This window comes from Glycine soja, chromosome 4 (genome assembly GCF_004193775.1).
Source record: "Glycine soja cultivar W05 chromosome 4, ASM419377v2, whole genome shotgun sequence".
NCBI lineage: Eukaryota > Viridiplantae > Streptophyta > Magnoliopsida > Fabales > Fabaceae > Glycine > Glycine soja.
In genome coordinates, this window is record NC_041005.1 from 2,279,704 (window position 1) to 2,306,730 (window position 27,027).

General features: G+C 34.5%; 3 protein-coding genes and 1 pseudogene across 3 annotated transcripts; 1 reads left to right on the plus strand and 3 right to left on the minus strand.

Moving 5' to 3' along the window:
• Positions 1-1,566: 1,566 nt before the first annotated feature.
• LOC114408297 lies at positions 1,567-4,318 on the minus strand (annotated as a pseudogene).
• A 9,203-nt stretch (positions 4,319-13,521) lies between these two features.
• Positions 13,522-14,831, minus strand: LOC114408054 (dehydration-responsive element-binding protein 2D-like). The gene has a single exon (XM_028371180.1). It carries the CDS (start codon positions 14,728-14,730, stop codon positions 13,993-13,995), a length of 738 nt encoding a protein of 245 aa, XP_028226981.1. The 5' UTR covers positions 14,731-14,831; the 3' UTR covers positions 13,522-13,992.
• Positions 14,832-18,491: 3,660 nt separating this feature from the next.
• On the minus strand, positions 18,492-21,754 carry LOC114408611 (glucose-induced degradation protein 8 homolog). Its single transcript, XM_028371713.1, has 7 exons — positions 21,553-21,754; positions 20,491-20,632; positions 19,845-19,992; positions 19,691-19,766; positions 19,489-19,600; positions 19,277-19,368; positions 18,492-19,085 (listed from the first exon to the last, which is right to left on the minus strand). Exons 1-7 carry the CDS (start codon positions 21,583-21,585, stop codon positions 19,044-19,046), a joined length of 645 nt encoding a protein of 214 aa, XP_028227514.1. The 5' UTR covers positions 21,586-21,754; the 3' UTR covers positions 18,492-19,043.
• Positions 21,755-22,940: 1,186 nt separating this feature from the next.
• Positions 22,941-26,299, plus strand: LOC114408613 (low-temperature-induced cysteine proteinase). The gene is made up of 5 exons (XM_028371716.1): positions 22,941-23,469; positions 24,375-24,610; positions 24,951-25,088; positions 25,200-25,631; positions 25,945-26,299. The coding sequence occupies exons 1-5, from the start codon at positions 23,037-23,039 to the stop codon at positions 26,023-26,025; spliced, it is 1,320 nt and encodes a 439-aa protein (XP_028227517.1). The 5' UTR covers positions 22,941-23,036; the 3' UTR covers positions 26,026-26,299.
• The last annotated feature ends 728 nt before the right edge of the window (positions 26,300-27,027 follow it).

Sequence of the window (27,027 nt, forward strand, 5' to 3'; positions counted from 1 at the left end):
TAAAGTATTTGTTTCCAAAGTAATTTGGAAGGGAAAAAAAAAGAGAACTTAATACTAATTAATTTGGACCAATAGTTTTTACTAAAAAAATTAATGAATCAATATATTTACTAAACATTTGTTCACTATATTTTTCATCTATTTTTGTTCATTGTCTATCCCTTTTATTGTCTTTTATCTATTTCTATTCCACCCAACACTGTTAATTTCTACTCTATTTCTCATATTTTTATTCACTTCATTTTTTTCCTCTCTATCAAATGGATCCTAAAAAAGTCACAACAAACACTATCTAAAAATATTTAATTTTAAACATGCATTTAATACTTTTTAATCAAATAGGTTAACATAAAAAATCATTAGTTTGTGATGTTACTAAAAGGAAGGGCAGATTGAGGAAACTAGTGTAGTTCAAAGAATAAACTGAAAGATTTTGCAATCCATGATGTTCGTAAATGAGTAAAAAATAAGGGAGTTGGAATGTTGGATCCACCCCGCCCCACAATTATTTAGTAGGTTTGCAAAATTTTAAATAGGTTTTTAAATTATTTTTTAAATTGAATTTCTAAACTAAAACAAAAGTCTTTGGAATTACTTTTTGACAGCTTAAAATTGTCACAACAAGACTATTTGCGGTGGTTTTAGAAATCCTAGACACTTAATTAAAAAATATACATAATCAGGAGCTCAATTAAAAAAACAATAGTTTATGGGCCTATTTAAAAATTTGCAAATAGTTTAAGAACACTATCAATAATTTAACCTTCAAATTATGTTGATGAATGATAATAACTTTTGAAACAAAACAATTTAGTGCTTTTAATAAAAGAAACAAATTATCTCTTAAAGCATACAAATCAGTACCTAAGAAGTCGATTAAATACAAAATCAGTGGCAATAGATCATAAACTTCTAGAAAAAGAGGAAAACTGATTGTGAAGAAAAATAACGGTGTCCTTGTAGATTTATTAAACGGGCCAGTCTAAAAAGAATTGACTGCAAATCAAGCCCATGAGTTGATCATCTGACTTTGAACTGGAAGTCTGTCAAAGAAGGCATGCAAAATGGGCCAACTCAAGACTTCGCATGCTTGGCCCTTTACTTTGCAACCCCCTTTTTTTTCATATTCCTTTTGTTTTATTCGACATTTCAAAATGTTAATCATAAAAATTAAAAGACACAAACATTTTCTAAAATATTTCTAATAAAATCTAGACGCAATAGAAAATTATAAAACACTACAAGTATATTAGTAACATTAAAAGTGTGTTATCATCAACCAAAATGTAGGATGATTAAGTATTTAACCTACAAAGGAAAAACAGGTTAAACGAATTGAACCAAAAAAATGTAACTCAATTTATCTCCACTGCCAAGAACTACTATTACTAACGGACAAAATATTTGATATTAATTTAACGTGAAGATTTATTAAATTATAATGTTTTTGATTCCCACATGTCTAAATCAATTGATTGAGTTATTGCAAAATCTATTATACTGTTTTCGATCCTAATGGATAAAACAAAATTAGGATGTTTGAAGAATTTGTGAAGAATTGTGAGATTATAAATATAAAGCAAATTATAGAATAAAATGGTCAGAAAAAGGTACTTGGTAATTCCCCTTCGTGGTTGGCTGAGTTAGACTCAGTGAATTCAACCATGGCCTCATCCATCACCAGTGCTCCTTTCCCTCTGTGGCAATAAGCCACCACCAAATAAACCAAGAAATTGACGTCATTGATAGCCGTCAAAATCTAATAAAAACAGTCCAATCTACTGTTATTAAAATCGTTCCTGAGCCACCCTTTGTGTTGTCCACCACTCGCACCTTCAATTATCTTTACCAACGCAGTGCTCAACCAGCTTCCAATCCCAATCTCACACAGAAACATTAGGAAAAACTCCTCGTCCCATCCGTGGCTTCGTCGTAGAAGAACTCCAACTGCCCCACGTAGGTGAAAACCTCAGCAGCACCCATTAGGAAAAACTGAGGGAGCAACCAGAACACACTCATCTTTAATGACTTGTGGTCCCGTCTTTTCCTTTCCACCAACGCTGCCGAGGCCATGGCGAAGATCAAGACGAATAAACCTACGCCCATTCGCTGCAACGACGTGACGCCTCGGTGGTGGCCGATGATGTTGCGGAGGGAGGGGACAATGAATTTCTCGTAGATGGGTACGAGGATGAGTGTGATGGCGCTGAACACGGGGACAGAACCTGCGGGGATTTTGAAGTGGGTACCGAGTGTTCTGTCCATGATGTTGGCTTGGCTTAGGAAGAAGGTTGAGAGCTGAGCGTAGGACACGGAGAGAGCAATGGTGGAAGCCCACACAGGAAGGACTCGAATGAAGGATTTGAACTCTTCTACTTGCGTCACCGTACATATGCGCCATCGATTGCTCGTCTTCTGCGTTTGTCATAACTGCTGCTGTGTCAAAAAACCTGCAAAACTTGGTTCCGTTAATTTAAGAAAGTTCACCTGTAATGTATTGAAAAAAACCTTAAAAGTTCCATATTGGTCAGTGTCAAGATAAAATATACTTACTCTCGTTCTATGGAAGAAATAAAATGTAATTTTTTTAAATTTTATTATAAAAAAATATAATTATTTTATTATTAAATTTCTTTTTTTATTTTTAATTAATTGTAAATTTTATTAATAATTACATTTATTTTTCAATAAAAGTATATATCTGTATTCAACTGTCATCTAAATAAGATATACTTATTTATTAAAATTTATTTTTTAAAATATAACCACCAATTGAATAATTAATATAATGAATAATCTTAGAATAAAATTAAAATTTATGTGAAATTAATTAATCTAATCAATTTTATTGGTGTTAACAAATTAAATAATTATTTCTTATGTGGATTAGATGTAATATAAATTAAGGTAGTATAGAACTTGTTATAAATTGAAAAAGATCAATATATACCCAAATACTATTATGCACCTAGAAAGATAAAAAGATAGAAAAAAGAAAAATATAGGTAAGATAATTATTATGATTTGATAGAAATAAATAAATGAGGAGAAAAATGAATATCTATTAAGTGTTAGAATCTTAACAATGTCTAAATATTGAAATTCCTCTAAATTTATTCTAGACTAAAGATAATATTAATGTCAAAGAAAAATATAAAAGCGGGAACATCCTTATCTATAAGTGACATTAATGTCTAGTCAGATAATTAACAAACCTGTATTGTGGGGTGTGAGGAAGCTTGCGAGTGGTTTCGACCTCGTAGAGACGAGTTTGGTCATTTTCTAAATGAACCCTATTTAGATGATTCATCGTGGAGGCTACCATAACCTGAAGAAACCTAGTGAAAGGGCTTCCCATTGGCATTTTGAAACGGTAATATCGGAGACCAGCAAGTAGGATAACGATGGAACAAATGGCGGCGGCTGCGTGTATTCCAAAACCCCAACCAAACCCAGCGGCGTCTTGTATGTAAACCAATGGTGTGATTCCAAGGATGGCACCCATGTTGATGGCGAAGAAGAACCAGTTTAAGAAAGAGAACTTCATCTGCACTATCTTTCTCATCTCCCTCGTCAAATTGGTCAGCACCGAAGGAGGACACACAGGGCTTGATTCCTCCGGTGCCCAAAGCAATGTGGGTAAGTGCACCGTATAGGAATGCGGTTTGGCCTTGGCTTGCCCCTTTGCATGGCGGAACAGTGCATTTATGAGGGCGTAGCGTGTCCATTGAAGCCGAAAGTACGTGTCAGCAAAATCATCCCCTACGTCATTCACCACATAACCATCAATGTTCATCCCCAACATAATTCATGAAATAAACATCAATTTTGTTTTATTTAGGTGCCCATTTGGAATTGTGCCAATAATTTAATTCTATACATCATCCCACCAATTAGAACTCAAAGTATATATATTTTTGTAGAGAAATTATTAGTATATTATAGGCTCCGAGGAGTGTAAGCACATAGGCAGCTCCAATCCAGTCTGTGACATGGGTAGCAGCGTCTGGAAGAGATTGATGCATTTCAAAAACCAAGTAAGCCACCATGTTCACTGCAATTGCAAAGAACGCCAACCTCTCCGTCACCTCGTTCACTGCACCCAGAGTACAACATCAATTGGTCATATCATGTTTTACACTTATTAAGCTATAACTCTTTTCATCAGTAAAAATTTGAACATTGAACGCATAATATATTGTCTATCCAATGTCATAACAGTACCTATGATAAAGTGCGACGCTTTCCATCCTCCTGTTGTTCGCTTGTCAGCAATCCTACCATGCAGATCCACGCAACGGTTGCTCACCAATTCCATTTCCTGTTTCAAAAATTAAAAATGCATACTCATATGATTAATTCTGTAAATAATAGTAATTGGTATCAATTCAAGTAAACAAAATATTAATTGCCTTGTGATCTAGATTGCTGGGAGGAGTCTCCATGCATGAATTGAAGGGTGACTAAGTTTCGAACTTGAATTGGTTGTGAGAGTAAACAATGTTACATCCGATTTTGCATTTTATATATGTCGGGGCATTTCGATCAGAGTCTGTTTTGTTTATTGATTTGCGCCTGTAAATTGACAAACGCGGGCGGCCGAAGCTTTAATGCTGAATTATATGGCTAACAAATGGAAGCGCCACACGCATCAGGTTATCAAATGATGATGGTACGAATCTCAGTGACTCAGTCCATCTTCTCGATTTTTATTTCTAATATCTATATATACAAGTAACATAAATATTAAATGTGAAATTTAATATTAATATCACACTTTGTATTCCAACATGTATACTAACAAACAAACCCTCTGTCAAAAAAACAAACACCCAAATTCATTGTTGTCCAACAAAACAAACACACGCAAGAGTGACGGATCTAGGATCATGAGTCAGTGGTAAAGACAATTAATTTAAAAAACAACTTTTTATTTTCATACATATGAAAGTAAAAACATAAATATTAAAATCAAGTGTAATGAGTTGAAAAAAAGAAGGAATGTCTAGTTTAATAAAATGTAAAGTACTAGGTTAACTGAAAGAAGAACAAACTTAAGGGAAAAACCTAGAAAATAAAACAAAATTTGACAACAGTTTGAAAAATTAGGAGCAGTGGGTTCAAATTATAAAAATAGGTGGTGCAAAAAGATAACAATAGTAAATATATGTTTGTATTTCCTCAAAAGGCAGGGATTACATATGCACCTCTCATTTATAGCTAGGTCTGCATATATATATATATATATATATATATATATATATATATATATATATATATATATATATATATATATATATTAATAATGTATTTATTTTATTGAGAATTTTAATATTAATAATTTGGTCTTACGTGCCATCATATTACCTACTATTTTTCATAACTTAATTTCTTAGTTCATTTTTCTTTTTTATAGTTAATTTTTCATTTTTTTAAATAATTAGTATTTTTATTTTTAGTCCACCGAACCCGTCCATTTAACCACAAGTTATGCATGATAGATGTAGAGTATAACTCATTTATTCAACACCATGAGAGAGAAAAAAAAGAAGAAAATAAATATAATGTGATAAATAATATGTGTAATATAGGAATAGAGGAAAGGAGAAAAAGAGAGGTTATTGATGTGTTTAAAATAAAAGTGTTCAAATATCATTATTTTTTATTTTACATATAGGATAAGGAAAAATATATTTAAATACTCACCATGTTATTCAACACTTAATAAGAGAGAAAAAATTATAAGTACAATATACAGATAATATGATGGATAGGAAGAAAAATAAATAAAAATAAAAATTATTAATCAAATATTAAAAACATGAGGTGTTAATTTAAATATTATGGTTATAAGGACAACTTGGTTATTAAAAATGCCAAAAAATCTTAAACGGATCAACCTAACCCATTTGTCTATGTTTGCCACTACTTCACCATATTCTTGACATATAATAATAACTTTCATATAAAACAAAATCTTGCTTATAGCAAGAGCAAGTGAATTTGAACCTTCTTTTCACTTTTCACCTGCGCACACAAAAGTACCCTAAATCATCTAAAATCTTTTTGAATCTCCATGGTAAGAAATTTAAGAAGATCCAATTCACACTGTGATAGTCTTTCTAACCTTAATTTATGCAATTTCTCACATGCTAAGAAAAACTATAATTTTCAGATTTACCAAAATCTCACAAGATCACAAAATCACCTTTGATAGATCTATTCAAATATATCATGATTATTTATCTTTTTAATTAAACATTTAATAATCCAGCCAATTAATCCCCATCAAAATACACGCATCCCTCTCCCCTTCATATGAAAAAGCTGTTTCCTTTAACAACCCTTCCCTGTCAAAAACTCATGTTCCCTATTTTTTTTCTTTCTTTTATGAATAAACAACCACAGTTCTCTGTTCCCCTGGTTACAAAGGTTAAGAAGTTCTTTCATTTTCTATAATTTGCATCATCTTTTGCGGATGACATCGTGTGTGTTGGGATGAAATTGACAAAATTATTTTTAAATTAAATTAATTTTATAAAATTGATTTAGATTAAAATTGATTGTAAAGTGATGCAAATTATGTTTAAGTGTTTTAAAACTAATATAAACCTTTTTATTTAACACAAAAACTATTATAATTTATTTAATTTTATATTCAGAATCAATTCAACAACGCTGAAAAATATACCTAAAATTGCATGCATTAATTGATGTTTCAATGTGATTATGAAAAATCTAAGAAGAAACTGAACACTTTGTTTTTCTTCTGTATTCCTTTGCGGTTGCATATTTTTCATATTCTCTACAATATCTTCTGCTTTTCTATACCTAACTTCTTCCCTTGGTTTTGTTGGTTGTCGTATCATTTCTCTTTGTCCAGTTTTTTTTCCCTAGAGCACTACCTCATCTTCCCATTTATTAATTGGACAGTAGGCTTTTAGTAGGTGGGACGAAAGGAAGACAGCATTAACAGGGGACCACAATCAACTCGTTTATATTAGTTGTTGTATTTCAATCTTAGTTCAGGAGTTGTTGTTTCAGAAGTTCTGGTGTTTCAGAACTTGGTAGTTGATCAAAATCTGAAGTTTGTTTTGTCCAGCTGTCATTTCGGTTAGTTAGTTAGAATGACAGCTGTAGTTTGTTAAAGTTTGTGGCCTATATATAGGGCCTTTGTAATCTACATTTAGTAGTTGTGATCAATAAAATTTTCTTCCTTCTTTAATTCAATTTCTCTTAAAACTTAGTAACAAGTTTTCTCCATTAGCGTTCAAAACTCCAACAGAATTGGTATCAAGAGCCTGGTTCGCTTTCAAGAACCTCAAGAAAGTTGCAGAATCTGTGAAAGATGGCTACAACATCATCAAATAATGGTTTTCCAGCACACCTACCAATATTTGATGGGAAAAACTATGATCAATGGATCGCGAAGATGAAGGTAATATTCAGATTTCAAGATGTGGTTGAAATCGTGAATACTGGAGTTGCTGCATTACCCAGAAACCCAACTGATGATCAAAATGCTGCGCACAAAGAACAAAAGAAAAGGGATGGTAAAGCTTTGTTCATCATTCATCAATGTTTGGATGCAGACATTTTTGAGAAGATTGTGCATTGTGAAAATGCAAAAGAAGCTTGGGATACTTTGGCTAGGAACTATGGTGGAGATGAAAAGTTAAAGAAGGTACGATTGCAAGCTCTGAGAAGGCAATATGAATTGCTGCAGATGACTGAGGGTGAAACTGTTAATCAATACTTTGTGAGGTTAACAAGCTTAACTAATCAAATGGTGAGAAATGGTGAAAAAATCTCTGATTTGATGAAGATTGAGAAGGTGTTGAGAACACTAACTCCTAAGTTTGATCACATAGTAGTAGCTAAAGAAGAGTCAAAGAATCTTGATGAGTTGAAGATTGAAGAACTTCAAGCATCGCTAGAGGCTCATGAACTGAGATTAAATGAAAGAAGCAAGATCAAAGACAAGTCAAATGAAAGTGCAGCTGATCAAGCTCTGCAGGCTCAGCATCAGAAGAAAGGAAAGTATAAGAAAGGCAAAAGAAAGAATCAGAATTCAAAGAACTCAAATGAAGGAACAAGCAAAGGCCATGATCACAGTTCTCAAGAAGGAAATAAAGGTCAGAAGAAGAAGATCAACAAGAAAGATATTCAGTGTTATAATTGTCAGAAGTGGGGTCACTTTGCAGCTGAATGCAAATCTAAGAAGGTACCAAGAGAAGAATCTGATGAAGCTCAATTTGTTCATGACAATGAGGGTTACGATTCAGAAGGAGCTATGTTAATGGCAATCATCAAAGAAGAAGATGATGATGATCAATGGTATCTAGACACAGGTTGTTCAAACCACATGAGTGGGAAGAAAACCTGGTTTTGTGAGCTTGATGAGTCAGTCACAAGGAAGATTAGATTTGCTGATGACAGTGTGGTGAATGCTGAAGGCATAGGCAAGATCAAGATTCAGAGCAAAGATGGTAAAGACTCATTCATTTCTGATGTTCTTTATGTTCCAAATATGAAAAGTAATCTCATTAGTATTGGACAATTGCTTAAGAAGGGTTATACTGTGAGAATGGAAGACAAGATCTTGAGAATTTTTGACAATAAAATGAGAACAATTCTGAAAGTTCAAATGTCAAGACAAAGAACTTTCAAAATTGGAATCAATATTGTTGAAAATCAATGCTTGTTGACAAAAGCTGGTAATGAGAACTGGTTATGGCACCAAAGATTTGGGCATTTGAATTTTGGAGATCTCAATAAGCTTCAGAAGAAGAAAATGGTAATTGGATTGCCTCAGATTACTGAACCTGACAAGGTGTGTGACAAGTGTTGTATTTCAAAGCAGTCAAGGAGTTCTTACAACACTGAGATTCCAACCAGAGCAACAAGAAAGCTGGAGACAATTCACTCTGATGTGTGTGGACCATTTGAAGTAAAATCAATGGGAGGTAATAACTATTTTGTATCATTCATAGATGAGTTTACTAGAAAATTATGGATATACTTGATAGTTAAGAAAAGTGAAGTCCTTGATGTCTTTAAGAAGTTTAGAATAATGGTTCAGAATGAAAGTGGTGAAGTAGTAAGCAAGCTTAGAACTGATGGTGGTGGAGAATACACATCTAATGAGTTCAGGTCATTTTGTGAATCAAATGGCATTAAGCATGAAGTGACTGCACCCTATACTCCACAACACAATGGTATTGCAGAGAGAAAGAATAGAACCATTGTGAATATGGTGAGAAGCATGATTAAAGAAAAGGGTTTACCAACCTATCTGTGGGGTGAAGCAACTGCTACCGCAATTTATTTGTTGAACAGATGTCCAACCAAGAGATTAGAGTATGTTACACCTGAAGAAGCTTGGTCAGGAATCAAACCGTGTGTGAAGCATCTGAGAGTGTTTGGTTCATTGTGTTTTAGGCACATACCTGATCAATTGAGAAGGAAGCTAGATGACAAGGCTCAAGCAGTTGTCATGGTTGGTTATCACTCAACAGGTTCATACAAATTGTATGATCCTATAGAGAAGAAAATAATGTTCAGCAAAGATGTAAAGTTTGATGAAGCAAGTAGCTGGAATTGGGAAGGTAGCTCATCAAGGAAGAATAGTATGGTGTATCTCAATGATACTGAATCACCAGTACAAGAGGTGAACACAAATCAAGGAGGTGCATCTGAAAGACCAACTAGAAATGTACAAGCTCCACAAAGGCTGAATGATTGTGTGAGGTTTCCAGATACTGCAGTGGCTGATGATGGTGAACTAATTCAACTAGCTATGCTAGCTGAATCTGAGCCAGTCAGTCTTGAACAAGCAATGAAGGAAAAGCATTGGAGGAATGCTATGTTAGATGAGTTACAGTCCATAGAAAAGAATGAAACATGGTCTTTGGTTAAGTTACCTACGAGCAAGAAGTGTATTGATGTGAAGTGGGTATACAAGACTAAATTGAAGCCAGATGGTCAAGTTGCAAAATATAAGGCTAGGCTTGTGGCAAGAGGTTTTCTGCAGAGACAAGGCCTAGATTATAATGAGGTTTTTGCCCCTGTAGCTAGAATGGAGACAATAAGATTGATTATTGCAATAGCTAGCTGGAAGAGTTGGAAGATGTTTCAACTAGATGTCAAATCAGCATTTTTGAATGGTGAGCTAGAAGAAGAAGTTTATGTGAGTCAGCCACCTGGATTTGAGATAAAGGGCAAGGAGGATTATGTGTACAGACTGAGGAAAGCTCTATATGGCCTTAAGCAGGCACCCAGAGCTTGGAATAAGAAAATTGACCAATTTCTTATCAGTCAAGGCTTTGAGAAATGCATCACAGAACATGGAATTTACTTTAGAAATTCTGATGACAACCAGAAGTTGATAGTATGTTTGTATGTTGATGATATGATTGTAACTGGAAGTGATACAATGGAAATTGAATGGTTTAAGGAAGCCATGATGAGAAAGTTTGAAATGTCAGATTTGGGTGTGTTATCATATTTTCTAGGAATAGAAATTGTGATGTCCACAGAAGGAGTGCTTATTCATCAGAAGAAGTATGCAAGAGACATATTGAAGAGGTTCAATATGAATAATAGCAAGCCTGTCACCACTCCAATTGATACTGGTACAAAGCTAATCAAGGAAGGCGTAGAAGAACCAGTGGATGCTACTTTGTTCAAGCAGGTTGTAGGTTCACTGAGATATTTGTGCCACACTAGGCCTGATATTACTTATGGTGTTGGATTGATTAGTAGATTCATGGAAAAGCCCATGACTTCACACTTAGTAGCAGCTAAGAGGATACTAAGATATGTGAAGGGTACAGAGGGACTTGGTATTCTATATAGAACTGGAATTGACACACCAGATGCTGAACTATATGGATACTCAGACTCTGACTGGAGTGGAGATGTTAATGACAGAAAGAGTACTGCAGCTTATGTGTTTATGTATGGTAATGCACCATTCTCATGGTGTTCAAAGAAGCAGGCAGTGGTTGCATTATCATCGTGTGAAGCTGAGTACATAGCTGCTTCAATGGCAGCTTGTCAAGCTCAATGGTTATGCATGCTTATGCAGGAATTGGGTTTGAAGTCTGATGATAAGGTTAGAATTATGTTAGATAGCAAGTCTGCTATCGATTTGGCTAAGCATCCTGTAGCTCATGGTAGGAGCAAGCATATAGAGACCAGATATCATTTCTTGAGAGATCAAGTGAACAATGATAAGCTGGAGCTTCTGCACTGCAAGACTGAAGATCAACTTGCAGACATTCTGACTAAGGCTCTGAAGACGAGCACACTTGAAAACCTGAAGATGAAGTTAGAGATGAATTCGACAAGCTAAGATTGTAATAAGGAGGTGTATTAGTTGTTGTATTTCAATCTTAGTTCAGGAGTTGTTGTTTCAGAAGTTCTGGTGTTTCAGAACTTGGTAGTTGATCAGAATCTGAAGTTTGTTTTGTCCAGCTGTCATTTCGGTTAGTTAGTTAGAATGACAGCTGTAGTTTGTTAAAGTTTGTGGCCTATATATAGGGCCTTTGTAATCTACATTTAGTAGTTGTGATCAATAAAATTTTCTTCCTTCTTTAATTCAATTTCTCTTAAAACTTAGTAACAAGTTTTCTCCATTAGCGTTCAAAACTCCAACAGTTTAAAGGTAACGAATGAAGGACATTCAAATTCAATAAACAACGGTGTTAGAGTAGGAATCATCTAATTTTTGTGTCAAAACGTGTCTCTACTCTCTACCCTTGAATCATATCATTTAACACATTTTAATAGCTTAAATGGGTTAACTGATTTTGTGATTCCTACAAACATGTGATGTGAGGTCACTTATGCCTATTTTAGTTGGAATCGGAATCAAGATGAGTATGCGGTGGTGGCTGATCCCATTTGGTTGTACAATAATATTGGACCCACCCAAAACTTCTCTTGCATTATTTCGGTAGTAACTTATAAAAGGTGGTTTTTTTTATTATCAGTTATAAAGAGTAGTTTACGTAATGACTACAAGGTTCCGTTCGATAGTTTCGAAGGAGTTGATGTTAATTTTCTGGTAGTAGTTTTTGTTTCTTTCCTTTATTTGGGACTTTGAACTGGTCGCATGATCCGATTTTTTCAGCTAAATAAGAGAGGAGCAAACAACAAATATTTGAGAAACGAGTCTCTTGCCCAGAAGACAAACCAAACAAGAGGTGAATACAACTAGTTGGTTAATACACCGAGTTGTAGTCGTATAATTCAATAATTTTTATAAAGCAGTATTCCATGCTAACTGTGTGTCTGTATTGATTTTCATCCAACCACCAGAGGGAATGATCAACTAATCACTTTCACCATCATATTTTCCCACCACAAGGATTCTGTCATTAGGTGTTTTTGTTCTGCGAATTTCCAAACAAAATCTGTTTATGAGGCTATGAGCAATTGAGCATAGGCAGGATTTTCAATATGATCCTCGTGAATCGTGATGTTTTTATATTATTTGTAGAATCAGGTGATAACCAAAAGTATGTTGCGAATCAAGCTAGGAGAAAGAAAGCGTTAACTTGGTTGTGAACTGATGTAGGGAGAATGCCATGCTAACATAGTCTGTCTTCGCCTTTAATATTTGAGAAGGGGCCCAATCTCGTATTCTCAGGTCGGCGTGACGTAAGTCCCACATTTTCTAGAATACGGAACAGATAAGTCTTTATAAACCTTGAAGTAAGATTGTAGTTCGCCGAGCTGGGCTATGCTAGTTCGTCAAGCTGCTGGAACAGCTCTTGGGCTTGTTGGGTTGAACTATGTCTGCAATATCTGGCTTGCCCGCTCCAAGTTGGGAGTTGTGTCACGGTGAGTCCATTTGCTTGGACCATGACTTCTTTTAAAATTTTATGAAAAAAGCTTGCATGTGGACCGCGTTAGTTGGGCGTGAAGTTGTAGAAGTTGCAATATCCACTAGTGAGAAATTGATTAGCCTTCTTCTATCTCCCTCACTCATCCACTGTTTCTTCTCCACCAGATGCTCCAGACAATTCTCTAGTCATATAATGTTGAGTGTCTTTAGTGCTTGAAATTCACGTAAAGTTCACTGTGATCTATTAATTTCTTCAAGAACGTTAACATATGAACTACTAGGTATATATATATGGTCTCTTGCCAATCAAACTGTGAACAAGAAAGTGTTGACTTTTTATTAGACTTCATAAGGTTATATTGATCAACTTCTTTTTTCAGAAAAGTCATATTTAAGTTATATTATACTTAAAAATTGAGTCAAGTTTATAATATCTCAGGTAGTTTCAGTGTAAAAGAGATAAAATTATTTAAAATTTCTTGTGAGAATAATAGAATCCCCAAGCTTGAAAGAACGCTTAGAATCTTAGAAGTTTGAGTGGAATCTTTCACGACCCACGTTGATTTCCTAAATGGATCAAATCATAAGAAATTTAAAACGAAATGTTCTAAACATAAACATAGACAGTGAACATAAACTACAATAATACATTTTTATATACACACATATATAATAAGTATACAACTACTAGTTGTACATTTTTATTGACATATAACTCACAAGCTGCTTACATAAAACTCAAACTGCACAAACCTATTAATATCGGGGCGATAGAGCATCACCACCACCATCCCTTAATACTAATATTTACATATAACATAATATTAATATAGGAGGCGTAGAACCATGACGTGCGGAAATAACCACGTCATGGTTTGTTTCCCATACAGTCAAAGGTAGACACCATATATATATATATATATATATATATATATATATATATATGATATATCCTATTTAACTAAATAAGTCTTAATTTTGGGTATCATCTACGTCTTTACAAAGTACTTACTTACCCCTCCTATGTACACTATATATATATATATATATATTAAAAAAAAAACCAGGTGGTAAGATAATTGAGAAGAAAAGCTATAGCTTGTGACTTTCCATTGCCCTTCAGAGTTGTTGTGATGAAATTACATGCACCATGGGGTTTGCAGAGAGTCCCAAACACCAACATCAGCCAAGTTGTTCCCCGACGCGTAAATCGCAGTCTCTGCTGCAATGTGAGGAAAATCTAGAGACATAGCAGCTTCAGCCCAAATGGAATCATCGAAAACCGGCAAACCCTCGTTCATTGTCGCCCACGATGGACGAAACTCGACCTCATTCTCCACAGGCTTGGGATTGGTGTCCAAGGGAAGAGACACGATGGAGTCACTGGTGTAAATTGGTCCAACTCCAACCTGCTGAGAGGCCATGGAAACTTCTGGATTATTGATGTTGTTGAAATTAGAACACGTAGCCATGTCTATGTAATTGTTTTGAATCTGCTGCAGGTTTTCCATTTGAGTGTTGTTGGTAACAGAAGAAGGTGGTGGTGGTGATGGTGGTGGACACTGAGATTGAGATTTGATAGAGAGTTCTGGTAAATTGAGTTTGGCATCAGAGCCATAAAGCTTACGTGCAGCAGCATCATAAGCCAAAGCAGCTTCATGAGAGGTCTCAAAAGTCCCGAGCCAGAGCCGAGCACCTCGATTGGGTTCACGGATTTCAGCAACCCATTTCCCCCATGTTCTCTGTCTCACACCTTTGTAGGTGCAACTAGCATTCTCAGGACCTCCTTTTCCTCTCATGCAACCCTTTCTCGAGCTGGCTTGTGCTGGCTTCTTCAATTGCTTCCTCTCCTCAATTCCAATGCCCGATTTCAGCATTTTGAAAGCCTTGAAATTTGTAATGATGAGGGAAGTTACAACAAAAGTGAGTGAGTAGAGAGATACGCTCAATAGCTTCTTAATTATAAAGAGGGTATGAGGTTGATGGGGGCCTATTTATATTGCCAAAACCAAGAGAGAGTGTAAATACTAAGTACAACACTACAAGTGCATGAAACGTGGCACCATGGTGGGCCCATGATGCTACTTGGCATTGTGAACCAGACAGATCGTGTCCACTATGAGCCTCACTGTTGATTTCTCTGATACACACTTGGCCTTCCCTTTTCTAGGCATATAAGCTAAGCTCATGTGGCAAACAGCCAACACCAAACAGAATTCAAATTGTTACTAAACTTATTTATTATTATTTGGGAAGGAATTTTTGTGATGGATACGATGGGTGCGGAATAAAAGAACAATAAAAAATTAGACCAAAGTGTTAAAGAAAATTAAAGGTGTGGGTGAGAGGAGGCGGTTGTGTGGATAATAGGGATTTTATGCCTTAGATAGAAAATTTGGATTCGGATAAGTCATTTACCATTGGGTGGGAGCGGTGTCATTGGAAGGAAACGGTTCAAGATAAGTGCTTGCGGGGGTTCCAAAACTGCGCACATGAAAATTAGCAACAATCCCAGGTGTTTCATCAAAGGGAAATGACTTGAAAATCAGTGAATAGTAAAAGGCGAAATTCAAGATCCAATGGTGTGAGACACCACACGTACCAAATGGGACACGGGTACGCGTTTACCGAAATTGATCGGCAATGACATTGCACACACCCCTTAATTATTATGGTACATATTCATACTTCATTAGCACTAGTGGAACTAGGTAGTGCCCTTCCTTTTTTTGTCGTTTGTAACACACACTATAAGAAATCATTTGCCGTTACAAACAAATAAGGTGGTAGAGAAGAACTCATCTAGGTGTTTGTCATCACAAAAGACGACCGTTGGTGTTATGGAATATAGCTAGCCCCTTCTTAGCCAAAAGCATTAACAACAAAACAAGCGGTGGATAGAAAAGACTAGATAAGGAGTAACCGAGAACAAGAGATAAGCAGTCTTTAATGTTTACTACTATATGAACTGCGGGATTCGTGATTTATATAGGCAGGGTTCATGTCATAATTTGTGTCACACTTCATTGAGCATCACATTAAATTCAATTAGCAACTTCTTACCAAAAAAAGAAATTCAATAAGCAAGTGGAGCATAGCATCCAATGGGCAGAAACCAACAAGGGGGAAGGTAGAGTCAGCAAGGCAACACGTATCTCTTTCGTTCAAATCAAGGTTTTCAAAATCACAACCTGCGATAAGTTTTGTTGATAACCTAATTTGTAGTTAGTACTTGTTTGTTTTCAATTTATATTGGGTTTGTAAGCTTGAATTTAGATTACCATCCAAGTGTTTTCAATTTTTTCTCCAAATTTTCTCTACCCAAATAAATTTTGGTACCGGTAGTCCTTAGCGTTACGTTATTAGAAGAAGGTCAAGAATGGTATATGCTCATCTCATTGATTAAAAAAAAAAAAACCATCGTATATATCGATCTAATGAATATGCGTTGCTTTTATTGCATGAAAGTGCTAATATTTAGAACAAAACAAAGTACCAAGGCTTATAAGAAGCCTTTTGTATTCTAAACCACTGTTACATGATATCTCGAGCGAAGTCAGCTACATCTCCTAGGAATGTAGAATCAATATATTTAAGTCTCAGTTTTTTCACACGATAATGATGAAATACGTCAAAAATTATATATGTATGTATATATATATATATATATATATATATATATATATATATATATAACAATGTCACATGTCAGTATCTACATAAATTGTCTTTTACATATGCACTGTTGATGAAATTCGTGTAACAAGAAGGGGGCAATTTCATCCGGCATCATGTGTAACTCTAAAAACTAAAGGTTGTGAAAGAGAGAGTACATGAATGAAAGAGAGAGATGCATAAAGAGATTAATTATGATGCACTTTTTTTTACACAATATAATGTAACGTGGAAAGATGTGGAAAGTCTCGGTTGAACCATGGCCATCACCATAATCTCACAGCAAACACAACTCTTTTTTTTTTATTCTTAGAGTTAGGTATGATGCAAAGGATAAAATTATCTACAATGTGTTTAGTTCCACATTTTCGAGCACTCCATGCATGTCAAACAAGAAGCTACGTAGAGTAGCTTTTATGGGGGTTTTTTTTTTTTTTTTCATTTAACATGATAAAACTCCGACATATACATTGTTAATGCTATCTCAAACATGATATTCATCTGTATTTGGACACATCTCAAACACGTAAAATTACATCCATCTTTTTAAATGCGTTGAAGCTGCATCAGGTTATTATTAGAAAGACATGCGTATCATGCACCTAGACATGAGACAAAACACGCTGTTTTACTTATTATGCGTGTACAATCATTTTCGGATATTTAAGATGCAAAATTTATGCAAATAGTGACACACAGGGCACTGCTATCTGCGGTTTTTCATTTACTCTCTGTTCTAAAACTATTGATATCTAACATATATTGACCTATAAAGATTAAGAAGCATTTAATAAATGTAAAATATTAATATATTTGGTCTAGAATATTCTTATTTAATACTACTATAAGATTTAAATGTGATTTTGTAATGAGATTTAGCAGATGCTGCTTGTATTTCTTTCCCTAGAGGCTTCTAGGTGTGAATAAAAAGCATTTCACCAAAAAAAAAGTATATGTGGAAAAAAATGTGACTCTTGAAATTGATAAAATATCAATAGCTATGGAAATAGTAGTAAAAAAAACGCAAAAACATCAAAAGCTAGTGTTTTTTTGCCTATAAGAAGCATACATAAAAAATGATTTGTCACAAGATAACATTAAAATTGTAAAGATATTTTTTTTTTTTGTAAATAATATTAAGTTTTTCTTAAATTGATCAGAAAGTCAAAAGTATAAAAATGAGATGCAAATGGATAAAAACTACCCCCACATGCCCATCATTGTAATGGACTAATTTCATTTAGCGTCAATTTGGTAGTGTGAAAATTGTGGGAAAGAGAAGGGGAGGCAGAGAAATAGGCTAGAAAATAAATTAAAAAAGAATTGGTTTGGTAGATTTGAAACAGTGAGTAGGAAAAATAAAAAGTGATGGATCAGTAAAAAAAACATTTCTAAGCAAAAGATAGCAGAAATTACAAAGAAAAGGGTGAGAATATGGTCCTAATACCTTTGTTCTCATGACTAGAGAGCATGCATTAAAGTGATAATATAATCTATTATGTTATGTTTTACATATAAAATATACCATAATCGATTAAGTGATTTTGAGAAAAACTTGCATCTTTTGGCATAAGTTAGTACATGTTCAAATTAAAATTTGTAAACTTAAATTTAACCTAAACTTAAGTTTACAAAAACAACCTAAGTCTTCTTTCTACAAAAATTGAATTTCCAGACAAAATTTTAATGTACAAACATACTTTTGATAGTAACCTAGTAACCAAAAGTGTTGCAACATTGAGTTTAGAACATCCCAAACGAAAAATCAAGCATAACCCAGTCATCAGCATCACTTGATTCAATCAAATGATTTAACTTCAGAAAATTAAGCGAAATAATGTGACGCTGAACGCATCATTGCTGATCACAAAGAAATATTGATAGGCTCCCACACCAAAATTATAATGATAAATAAAATTAAAAATTCATAAAAGACCAAATAAAAATTTAATTCAGACATGCCTTTTGTACACACCCAACGTTTTGATTGATAACTTGAAACTTACTGACAAAAGAGATTGAAGTCTTCAATCTTCCTTTCATATCCACATACATGTAACCAAAAGATTTTACATCAAATATTTAAACAATATAATATATATATCCTTAATTTTGGCAGCTCAACCTCAATGGATTGAAAATCATCTAAATTAAGGGAAATTATGGTACTTAATTTTGTCTGTCCAACCTTTCAATGGATTGAAAATAACTTAAATTAGTAGAAATTATGGCAGTGGAAATTAGGTCCCAGATGAGGTCAACTGCCTCGGACAGGAGGATCATCTCAATCTTGCATTTTTGGCCATGATCACTCATAGATTACTCATGCCTCGCAAAAGTGCAGCAAGACCAAAAAGAAGAAGATAGCTTGGAAACAAAGAATTTATAGATGAAAAGGCATTCAAAAAACTTTACACTATGATGAAACCGTACACCAATCCAATATGAGACGAGAAAGGTTCAAGGTAAACGAGCTTCATTCCCCAATTGACTCTCCATTTTTTACTGTTTTCCATCAACTTTTGAGAAAATCCTTTAAGGAAAATGGTGGCCCATCCTGCAAAGAGTAATGAAAGAATTAGCTTGAACACTAATATATGCATAATGGTATCTACATCACCTTTTAAGCTTGTGCTAAAATGCTCAGTGAACCGGTCCAAAAAGAGCAGAGCTATCCAAATTTCAAGGCTATCTCACTTAGACATAAATTTGCATCAAATCTTAAATTACATTAGCTACACCCATTACCTTGCCAGCTTCTTGACTTAAGCATTGTCTTACAACTGTAGCCTGCTGTATTAGCCTCTCCATTGCTGTGTAACTGGGAAGATTCAAGTGTGCTGGCGATTACCCACCATCCACAGGAAAAAAGAAATCATATATTTAACATGGATAGAAAAAAGCATCATGATTTGAAACAAAATATATTAAAGAAACATGCAGATATCAAGTTAACCAACCAAGAATGGCTCGATTCAAACTATCTGCAACCTGTTGCCGATACTCTAAGCTAAGGAGATGAAACATTGGGGATTTCTCTGGCTCCTTATAAGCAAGAAGGGCCATAAAGTCCTGCAACATGCAGCTTAATATTTATTCAATCTTAACCACACAAAAACACACACACGACACAAAAAAAAACTATGCAAAATGCGAACATACTTCAAGCTTTTCCATATATTTGGGCTCCTTTCCGAAAGGGCCCAATTTGGTCTGAGCAAACTCCAAAGCTTCTGTGCTGCCAATAAAATGAAATTCTATGAAAGCAGGAAGTTTACAACATGCTTTCCTAGAGAGAAAACTAATCTCTGCTCACCATTTCCTTGAGCAGACAAGCTCAACAAAATGAAGGCTTAGTAGATCAAACTGCAAATCCTTATTGTTCTCTAGAATATCCTTTGCCAGCTGTTCAGTAAGCTCAATAGCCTTGAGTGCATTTCCCTCTAGTGCAAAGTGAAAAATTCCTAGAGACAAATGAAATTTATCATCAAGAAGGTCTTCACAACTTATAACAGGATCCAATAAAAAGGCAATGAACTCCACAGGTGTCAGGAGCATTTCCCAACACCCTCTGTGGTTCTGCCCTGCAGACTGCAGGGAAGAAAATATTACAATGTAAAGAGAAGCCCAGCAGATATCTTAACATAGTAAAGAAGATCCGCCACAAAAAAAAAAAGTATAATCACAACTCAAATGTGTTTTAAGACAAAAGTCAGCAGTCATTTCAAATAACCACAGATGTTTTAAGTGGTATTAAAGCATAAACAGTTCAGCATCCCTCAAGTTGGGGTTGACTTGACTATTCCAATGGGCATTTTTAGATGATGCAAAGAGTGGCTATGAATGAACACTCAGTGAAGTGAGTGAACACAAAACTTCCTAGGCTAAGCAAGAAAATAAAATATGATCAGGTAACAACACTTGAATTAATCTTGTATACCCAAAAATAACCACAAACCTACTTTTCCTTTTATCCATGTCCTCCAAATAATCTGTCGGCTGCTTTGCTCCCGTGCAAGCAATGAATGATTCTACCGATTCTTTGTAGCAATTATGTATAAGATATGACAGAACAATGTTGTGGATGTCATTATCATTTACAGCCTGAAAATTCATGTAGCCAAGAAAAAAATATGGAACCTCATTAACTATGGCAAGAGAATCAATGGAACCAGGAAATCAACAATTTACAATTGGAAACCCAACAAAGCGTACTAAAAGGGTTCAATCTCAGCTCAAATTTTCTTTTGGCAGATAAAATTTAGGAAAAGGAGATGGTGCCTCAATCCAGGAAAAGAAAAGTCTCTGGGCTTAAAGAACACTTACAAAGAAACTTACATTTATTTCACCTCGAGGAGAAGAGCGAGGTTTCAAACCTAAAGACCTGTCTTACTCCACTCAACCAACCCCTTGGGGTTGAATTATGTTCTCTTTCAAAAATAAAAATGAGGGCAAAAAATTGTAATCACCACCACCGGAAACAAAACGCAGATTAGTGGTAATTCATGTGAGAGCTAAATAGAGTATGCAGCAGAGCACGAGAAATATTATATTTTTCATGTGTCCCAATCCCTCCTTTGCTCAATTTTGCCCATCAGAAATTAGGGTTGGGAAATATCTTTGAGGAGAAAATTAATTGAAATAGATGCGACACGGCTAAAGGGTTTCGCTAAGAGTGAGGAATATTTTATCGCAACAACATATTATTAATATCCACCGGCCAATTACGCACGAGGGTCTGCATTCTAGTCGAGTCCTCAATCATCAATCAACAACTTGGTTAAGAAACCAAACGAAAGTGAAAGGAGAAACAAAATAATTGGATAGTTTAGTGGCCTAAGATGGAATCAGGATATGACAAATTCACAACGCAACAGCGCTATCTTTAAAGTTTAATTAAACGTCACAAGAAAAAAAATAAAATAAAGCAGAAACTGGAGTGGCAACAGAAGGGCACGGAGAAGAAAAACGAAAGAGTATTATTATTATTATTATTATTAATGAGATAAGAAATTGAAACATACAAGGTTTTCGTATTGGCGAGGATCCAGGTCCATGGTTGTTTAGTGGGAGATGGGAGAAGCAGAAAGTGAAAGACGGCGCCAGGTAGGAGCGGTGGCTACGACACGATCCGATTCCAATTCATTCCGTGAGTACACCACCGTGTCTCTGTTGTTGTTTCTCAACTTAACCACGTGACGTCAGCGAGCCACCAAGTTAACTAGACCAAATTACAACAACATTCTCTAACCTTTTATCAAATTGTATATAATCTCATTTTTTATTTTATTACATTAATTTTCTTTTAAATTACACCAACATTTATTTATGTTTAAAAATATTATACCACACACCTCGGTATCTTCTCAAATCTTACCTAAGAATAAGAATGATTGGAACATGTATAATATAAAATCCTAAGAATAAATTACATGAATATTTTTTATTACCTTTCAATAAATTTGTGAATATATATTTCTCACAGAGTCAGACCTAACGTTCAGGTGTACCAATCAAATTTGTTATGAAATATTCAAATGTTTCTAAAAATATATAATTATAAATTTATTAAAATATTAATAGAAAATTTATTTAAACATAAAATAAATTAGGGATTTTTTAAAGATCCAATATTATTAATGTTAGCCATCAGTTTTACATGTCAGACAGAAATTTCATGATCAATATATAATTAAAAATAATACTCCTTCTATCCTCAAGTATAAGAACAAATATTTAATTTCACAGTTAATTAATATTTAAGGAAGAGATAATACTCCTTCTAAATATTATTATTTATATATCAAAAAAAATTTAAAAAGCTAAGGGACCAAGCCGCCAACACCCTTGTACGTACCTCCCATCCAATATATATTTGCATTTTTTCTAATTTTGAAAATCAAATAAGTTTTGTAAAACATCTTTCCAATATCAAACAATTCATTAATATCTTTAACTTTTTCTATTTCTCTCCTATCATATCACATTATCTATTATATTTATATTTTTTTCCCGGCTCTTTCTAACACACCTTCTTTGATTAGCATGAAAAAGAGAAAAAAGGAAGGTTTTTTTTTATTCGAAAAAAAATGTTTAGAAGTATAATGAGCATGTGTGTTTACTGGTGTGAAAATTTTTTACTTTCATTGTGAATGACACATTTTTATTTTTTACTTGTCCAATGACTTTAATTTAAATAACTTTTTTTTAGTGTCACTCAAGATAAAAGAATTTGGACATACATTTATTTATTTTTCCCTATTGAAATACTAGCGGTATACACTGCCTTTAATAATGCAAATGATATGCGGGGTATGGTTTACTTGTTCAATTTTGAGACAAACTCATTTATTTATGAAATAAAAAAAGAATTTTAAGTGGATACAGTTACTCATATATATTGAGTGAGTGTGGCGTTGCAGTTGGGACTCCAGATCCATATAGTTCAACCAACCTCACGTCCCTATTTTCTAGGAATCCGAACTCAGCTTTGCTTTCTCCCAAAGCCATGACTCGTTTATATTCCCTTTCTCTTTTACAATTCCTGTCTCTGATTCTCCTTTTCACACTTTTCTTCTTGTCTGCCTCTGACACCTCCGAACTGTTCGAAAAGTGGTGTAAGGAACACAGCAAAACATACTCTTCCGAGGAAGAAAAACTGTACAGGCTCAAAGTGTTCGAGGACAACTATGCCTTTGTCGCCCAACACAACCAAAACGCCAATAATAACAATAATAATCCAAGCTACACTCTTTCCCTCAACGCTTTCGCCGATCTCACCCACCATGAATTCAAAACCACTCGTCTCGGTCTTCCCCCTACCTTGCTTCGATTCAAACGTCCCCAGAATCAACAATCCCGTGACCTTCTGCACATTCCTTCTCAGATCGATTGGAGACAGAGCGGCGCAGTTACACCCGTCAAAGACCAAGCAAGCTGTGGTACCACTTTTCTTCTATTTACTCCCTTTTTCTTAATAATTTTACTTCCTTGATTCTTCAAGATCCCACATCGATCAATGAAATGATTCAAAAATAGTGTGTCTAAGTGAGAAATAGCTTCAACTAACTTTTCGAATTGAGTTAGGTCGAACTTAAAATTTAAGATGGTATGCAAGTTTATTCTAATGGTAGCTTTTAGTCGCTTTGGGTCACTTGTTATGGAACCACCTGGAGTTATGCAGTCTTGCACATTTGATTCTCAAGACGCTTAGTTCTTGGCAAAAGTGTATATAAGTAGGAACCAATCTTTTTTTTTTGTAGAGACCACAGGTATCCTATGGACAACAAAACTCTATGATTATTGAATGCAGTAGAATAGCCATTGTTGGAACCCGAGACGTGATTAAGTTGGAACAATTAGGATTGATTGAGTTAAGCTCAAATCTAAATTTTAATATTAGTATTTATAATCAGTAAATTATTTCAAAGAAATAGTTTTTTATTTTCTAAAAGTTTATTTGACATAAATAGACAAATGTTAGGTGTTAATGGGATACAGAAGGAGCGATATGTGACAAACAACTATATTCTGGTCAGCTGATTTTATGATCTTGCCAATTGGTGGCCTAAGACTTTAAAGGAAAATCCGGTTTAGTAGGAAAACTTTTGATATGAAAAGTTGCTAATGGCAGTTACTGGAAATTGCATTCCATCTTTTCTGTCTCTTGTATCTCTCTTGTATGGTTATGCAAAAAATTCATTGGTTAATTTTGAATTTGTCATTTTTCGTGTCATGCTATTTGTACTTGTTGGACTTTAGTTGCCATTGTAATTTGTAGTGGTAGAGAGTAAATATATGTGTATACGTGATGTAATTCAGTGACAACGTGAGATGTGTTATCTAGGTGCATGTTGGGCGTTCTCAGCTACTGGTGCTATTGAAGGCATAAATAAGATTGTCACAGGGTCTCTTTTAAGCCTTTCTGAACAAGAGCTGATAGATTGTGATACATCCTACAACAGTGGTTGTGGAGGTGGACTCATGGATTTTGCATACCAATTTGTCATCGACAACAAAGGGATTGACACTGAGGAGGATTATCCGTATCAAGCTCGGCAACGGTCCTGCAGTAAGGACAAGGTATTTGCTTCATTTTCTACTCTCCAAAATGTTGAATTGTTAAGTTTTGTAGAATATCAAAATGCTTGTAAATTACCAACACTTGGTGCAAGCACTAAAGAGCATGGTTTCTGTTAAAGTCTTGAGTTTAAGTAAAAAGAAAAAAGATGTTAATGAGTCCACCTAGTTCAACTCAAATTATTCAGTGTTTAATGTGACTTCTGGTACCAAGGGTCTAAGACCGAAAAAAATGTTTGTGAAATTTCTTCTCTTTCCTTTTCTCTATTCCCTGTTTTTGTTTTTCTGGTATCATTAAGTTTATTATCTGTATTCACCCTTTTCTCCTGCATCTATTCTACAGTTAAAAAGGCGTGCTGTTACAATTGAGGATTATGTTGACGTGCCTCCGAGTGAGGAAGAGATACTAAAGGCCGTTGCATCACAACCTGTAAGCGTAGGCATATGTGGTAGTGAAAGAGAATTCCAGTTGTACTCAAAGGTTGGTGGTCCCAGTGGTCAATAGTAGCACTAACTTATTTCATATTATTACTGACTTATCTGTATTATCTATCTTCCAATTAACAATGGCAATAAAATGTTGATGTATTAGGGTATCTTCACTGGGCCATGTTCAACTTTTTTGGATCACGCAGTATTGATAGTAGGATATGGTTCAGAAAATGGAGTTGATTATTGGATTGTAAAGAATTCATGGGGAAAATATTGGGGAATGAATGGCTACATACACATGATACGAAATAGTGGCAATTCCAAAGGAATATGCGGAATTAACACATTAGCTTCATATCCTGTCAAGACCAAGCCTAATCCTCCTATCCCTCCTCCCCCAGGTCCTGTAAGATGTAATTTGTTTACTCACTGTTCAGAAGGAGAAACATGTTGCTGTGCCAAGAGCTTTCTTGGAATATGCTTTTCTTGGAAATGCTGTGGGTTAACTTCTGCCGTGTGCTGCAAAGACAAGCGCCACTGTTGCCCCCAAGATTATCCGATTTGTGATACAAGAAGAGGTCAATGTTTAAAGGTTTGTATGAACTGCTTCTGACCTATGCTCATCACCATTAAATGATCTAATGATGCCCACGAATTGGTGATGAATTTGTTGACGTGTACGTTCTAATCAAATATATTTCGTTATGCATGAGTTTTCAATTCAATTCAATTCAGCAATGTTAATTTTTAAGTTGATTACCATGTTATTGGCTGGAATTGTTTACCAAGAAATACTAGCAACATACTTTATTCATCCAAATAATAGAGAATGTATAAACAAATGTCATTACCGTTGCATTTTTTATTAAAACAAATTTGCTTACTGACTGTCTATATACATGCAGAGAACTGCAAATGGGACGACAACAATCACTTCTGAGAACCAAGATTTTTCCCACAAGTCAAGAGGTTGGAAATCTCAGTGAACATTTATGTGCAACGATATTCATTTGTATGATCGAGTCATTTAGTTGCTATCCTATTTGTATTACTGAGTTATTCTATTACGAGTAGCCGATTAGGGTTCAAAAGAAATCAAGTTTTGTCAAATGGATTATATTCGCTATGGTATGGGGGGATATGGATAGGATAAGTTATGGTATGTGCATATTGATAGGATAAACCAGTAGGGGAATGCACGAACAACCCGAATGTAATACCACTATATTATAAAGGAAACATGTATGCTTTTGTTATGCAGTCCTCTTCTCGGTTCTATGAGCTTATATGCCTCAAACCTCGGTTCGGAGATAACAACTTGAAACGTATCATCAAATATGTTTAACAAAATTGCATTTAGATTTTGTTATGATCGGGTCTCTCCAACAATATTAAACAATGGCTTTTCCATACATAAACATGCCAATAAATAAATGCGACAAAAATGTTTCTATGGACATTAACGTTGATGTAACAAAGCCAATTAGTATGAGTTTGGGTGAGTGTATATAAAATTAATTTTGAATCAAATTAGTTTTGGTTAAAATTCATTGTTCAGTAAGTTAATTTATGTTTGGAAGTTTACATTTTTAAAACAAGTTAGTATTAGAAGTTAAAACCCAATATATATATATATATGAGTTAGGACCAAATACGTGAACATTTGCTTAAAATTATGTTAAGTGATATTTCAAATTTTCGGATGATTGAACATGATATTTACAAATATTTTGAATGTAACCCTTTTTAATATGCACCCCTTCCATTTCTTTACTTGCCAAGATTTCCATTTTTATTTTATTATGTCCATGTATACATCGAAACATGCATTACCAAATCACAGTACGAGTATTTTAAATGTAACCCTTTTGAGGATGTACCCCTTCCATTTCTTTACTTGCCACGATCTCTATTTTTATTTTATTATGTCCATGTATACTTCAAAAATAAACAACCCTCAGTCGTTAGTTAGTCTGTTTCTTTTGGTT

Excerpts from the sequence above, each read along its gene's own strand:
- LOC114408054 (XM_028371180.1), bottom strand. The coding sequence starts at position 14,730 with ATGCTGAAATCGGGCATTGGAATTGAGGAGAGGAAGCAATTGAAGAAG.
- LOC114408611 (XM_028371713.1), bottom strand. The coding sequence starts at position 21,585 with ATGGACCTGGATCCTCGCCAATACGAAAACCTT. Across the intron at positions 20,633-21,552 it reads CTCGCCAATACGAAAACCTT|GCTGTAAATGATAATGACAT; the intron begins GTATGTTTCAAT and ends ATGAATTTTCAG. Across the intron at positions 19,601-19,690 it reads AATATATGGAAAAGCTTGAA|GACTTTATGGCCCTTCTTGC; the intron begins GTATGTTCGCAT and ends TGCATGTTGCAG.
- LOC114408613 (XM_028371716.1), top strand. The coding sequence starts at position 23,037 with ATGACTCGTTTATATTCCCTTTCTCTTTTACAATTCCTGTCTCTGATT. Across the intron at positions 25,089-25,199 it reads AATTCCAGTTGTACTCAAAG|GGTATCTTCACTGGGCCATG; the intron begins GTTGGTGGTCCC and ends TTGATGTATTAG. Across the intron at positions 25,632-25,944 it reads GAAGAGGTCAATGTTTAAAG|AGAACTGCAAATGGGACGAC; the intron begins GTTTGTATGAAC and ends ATATACATGCAG.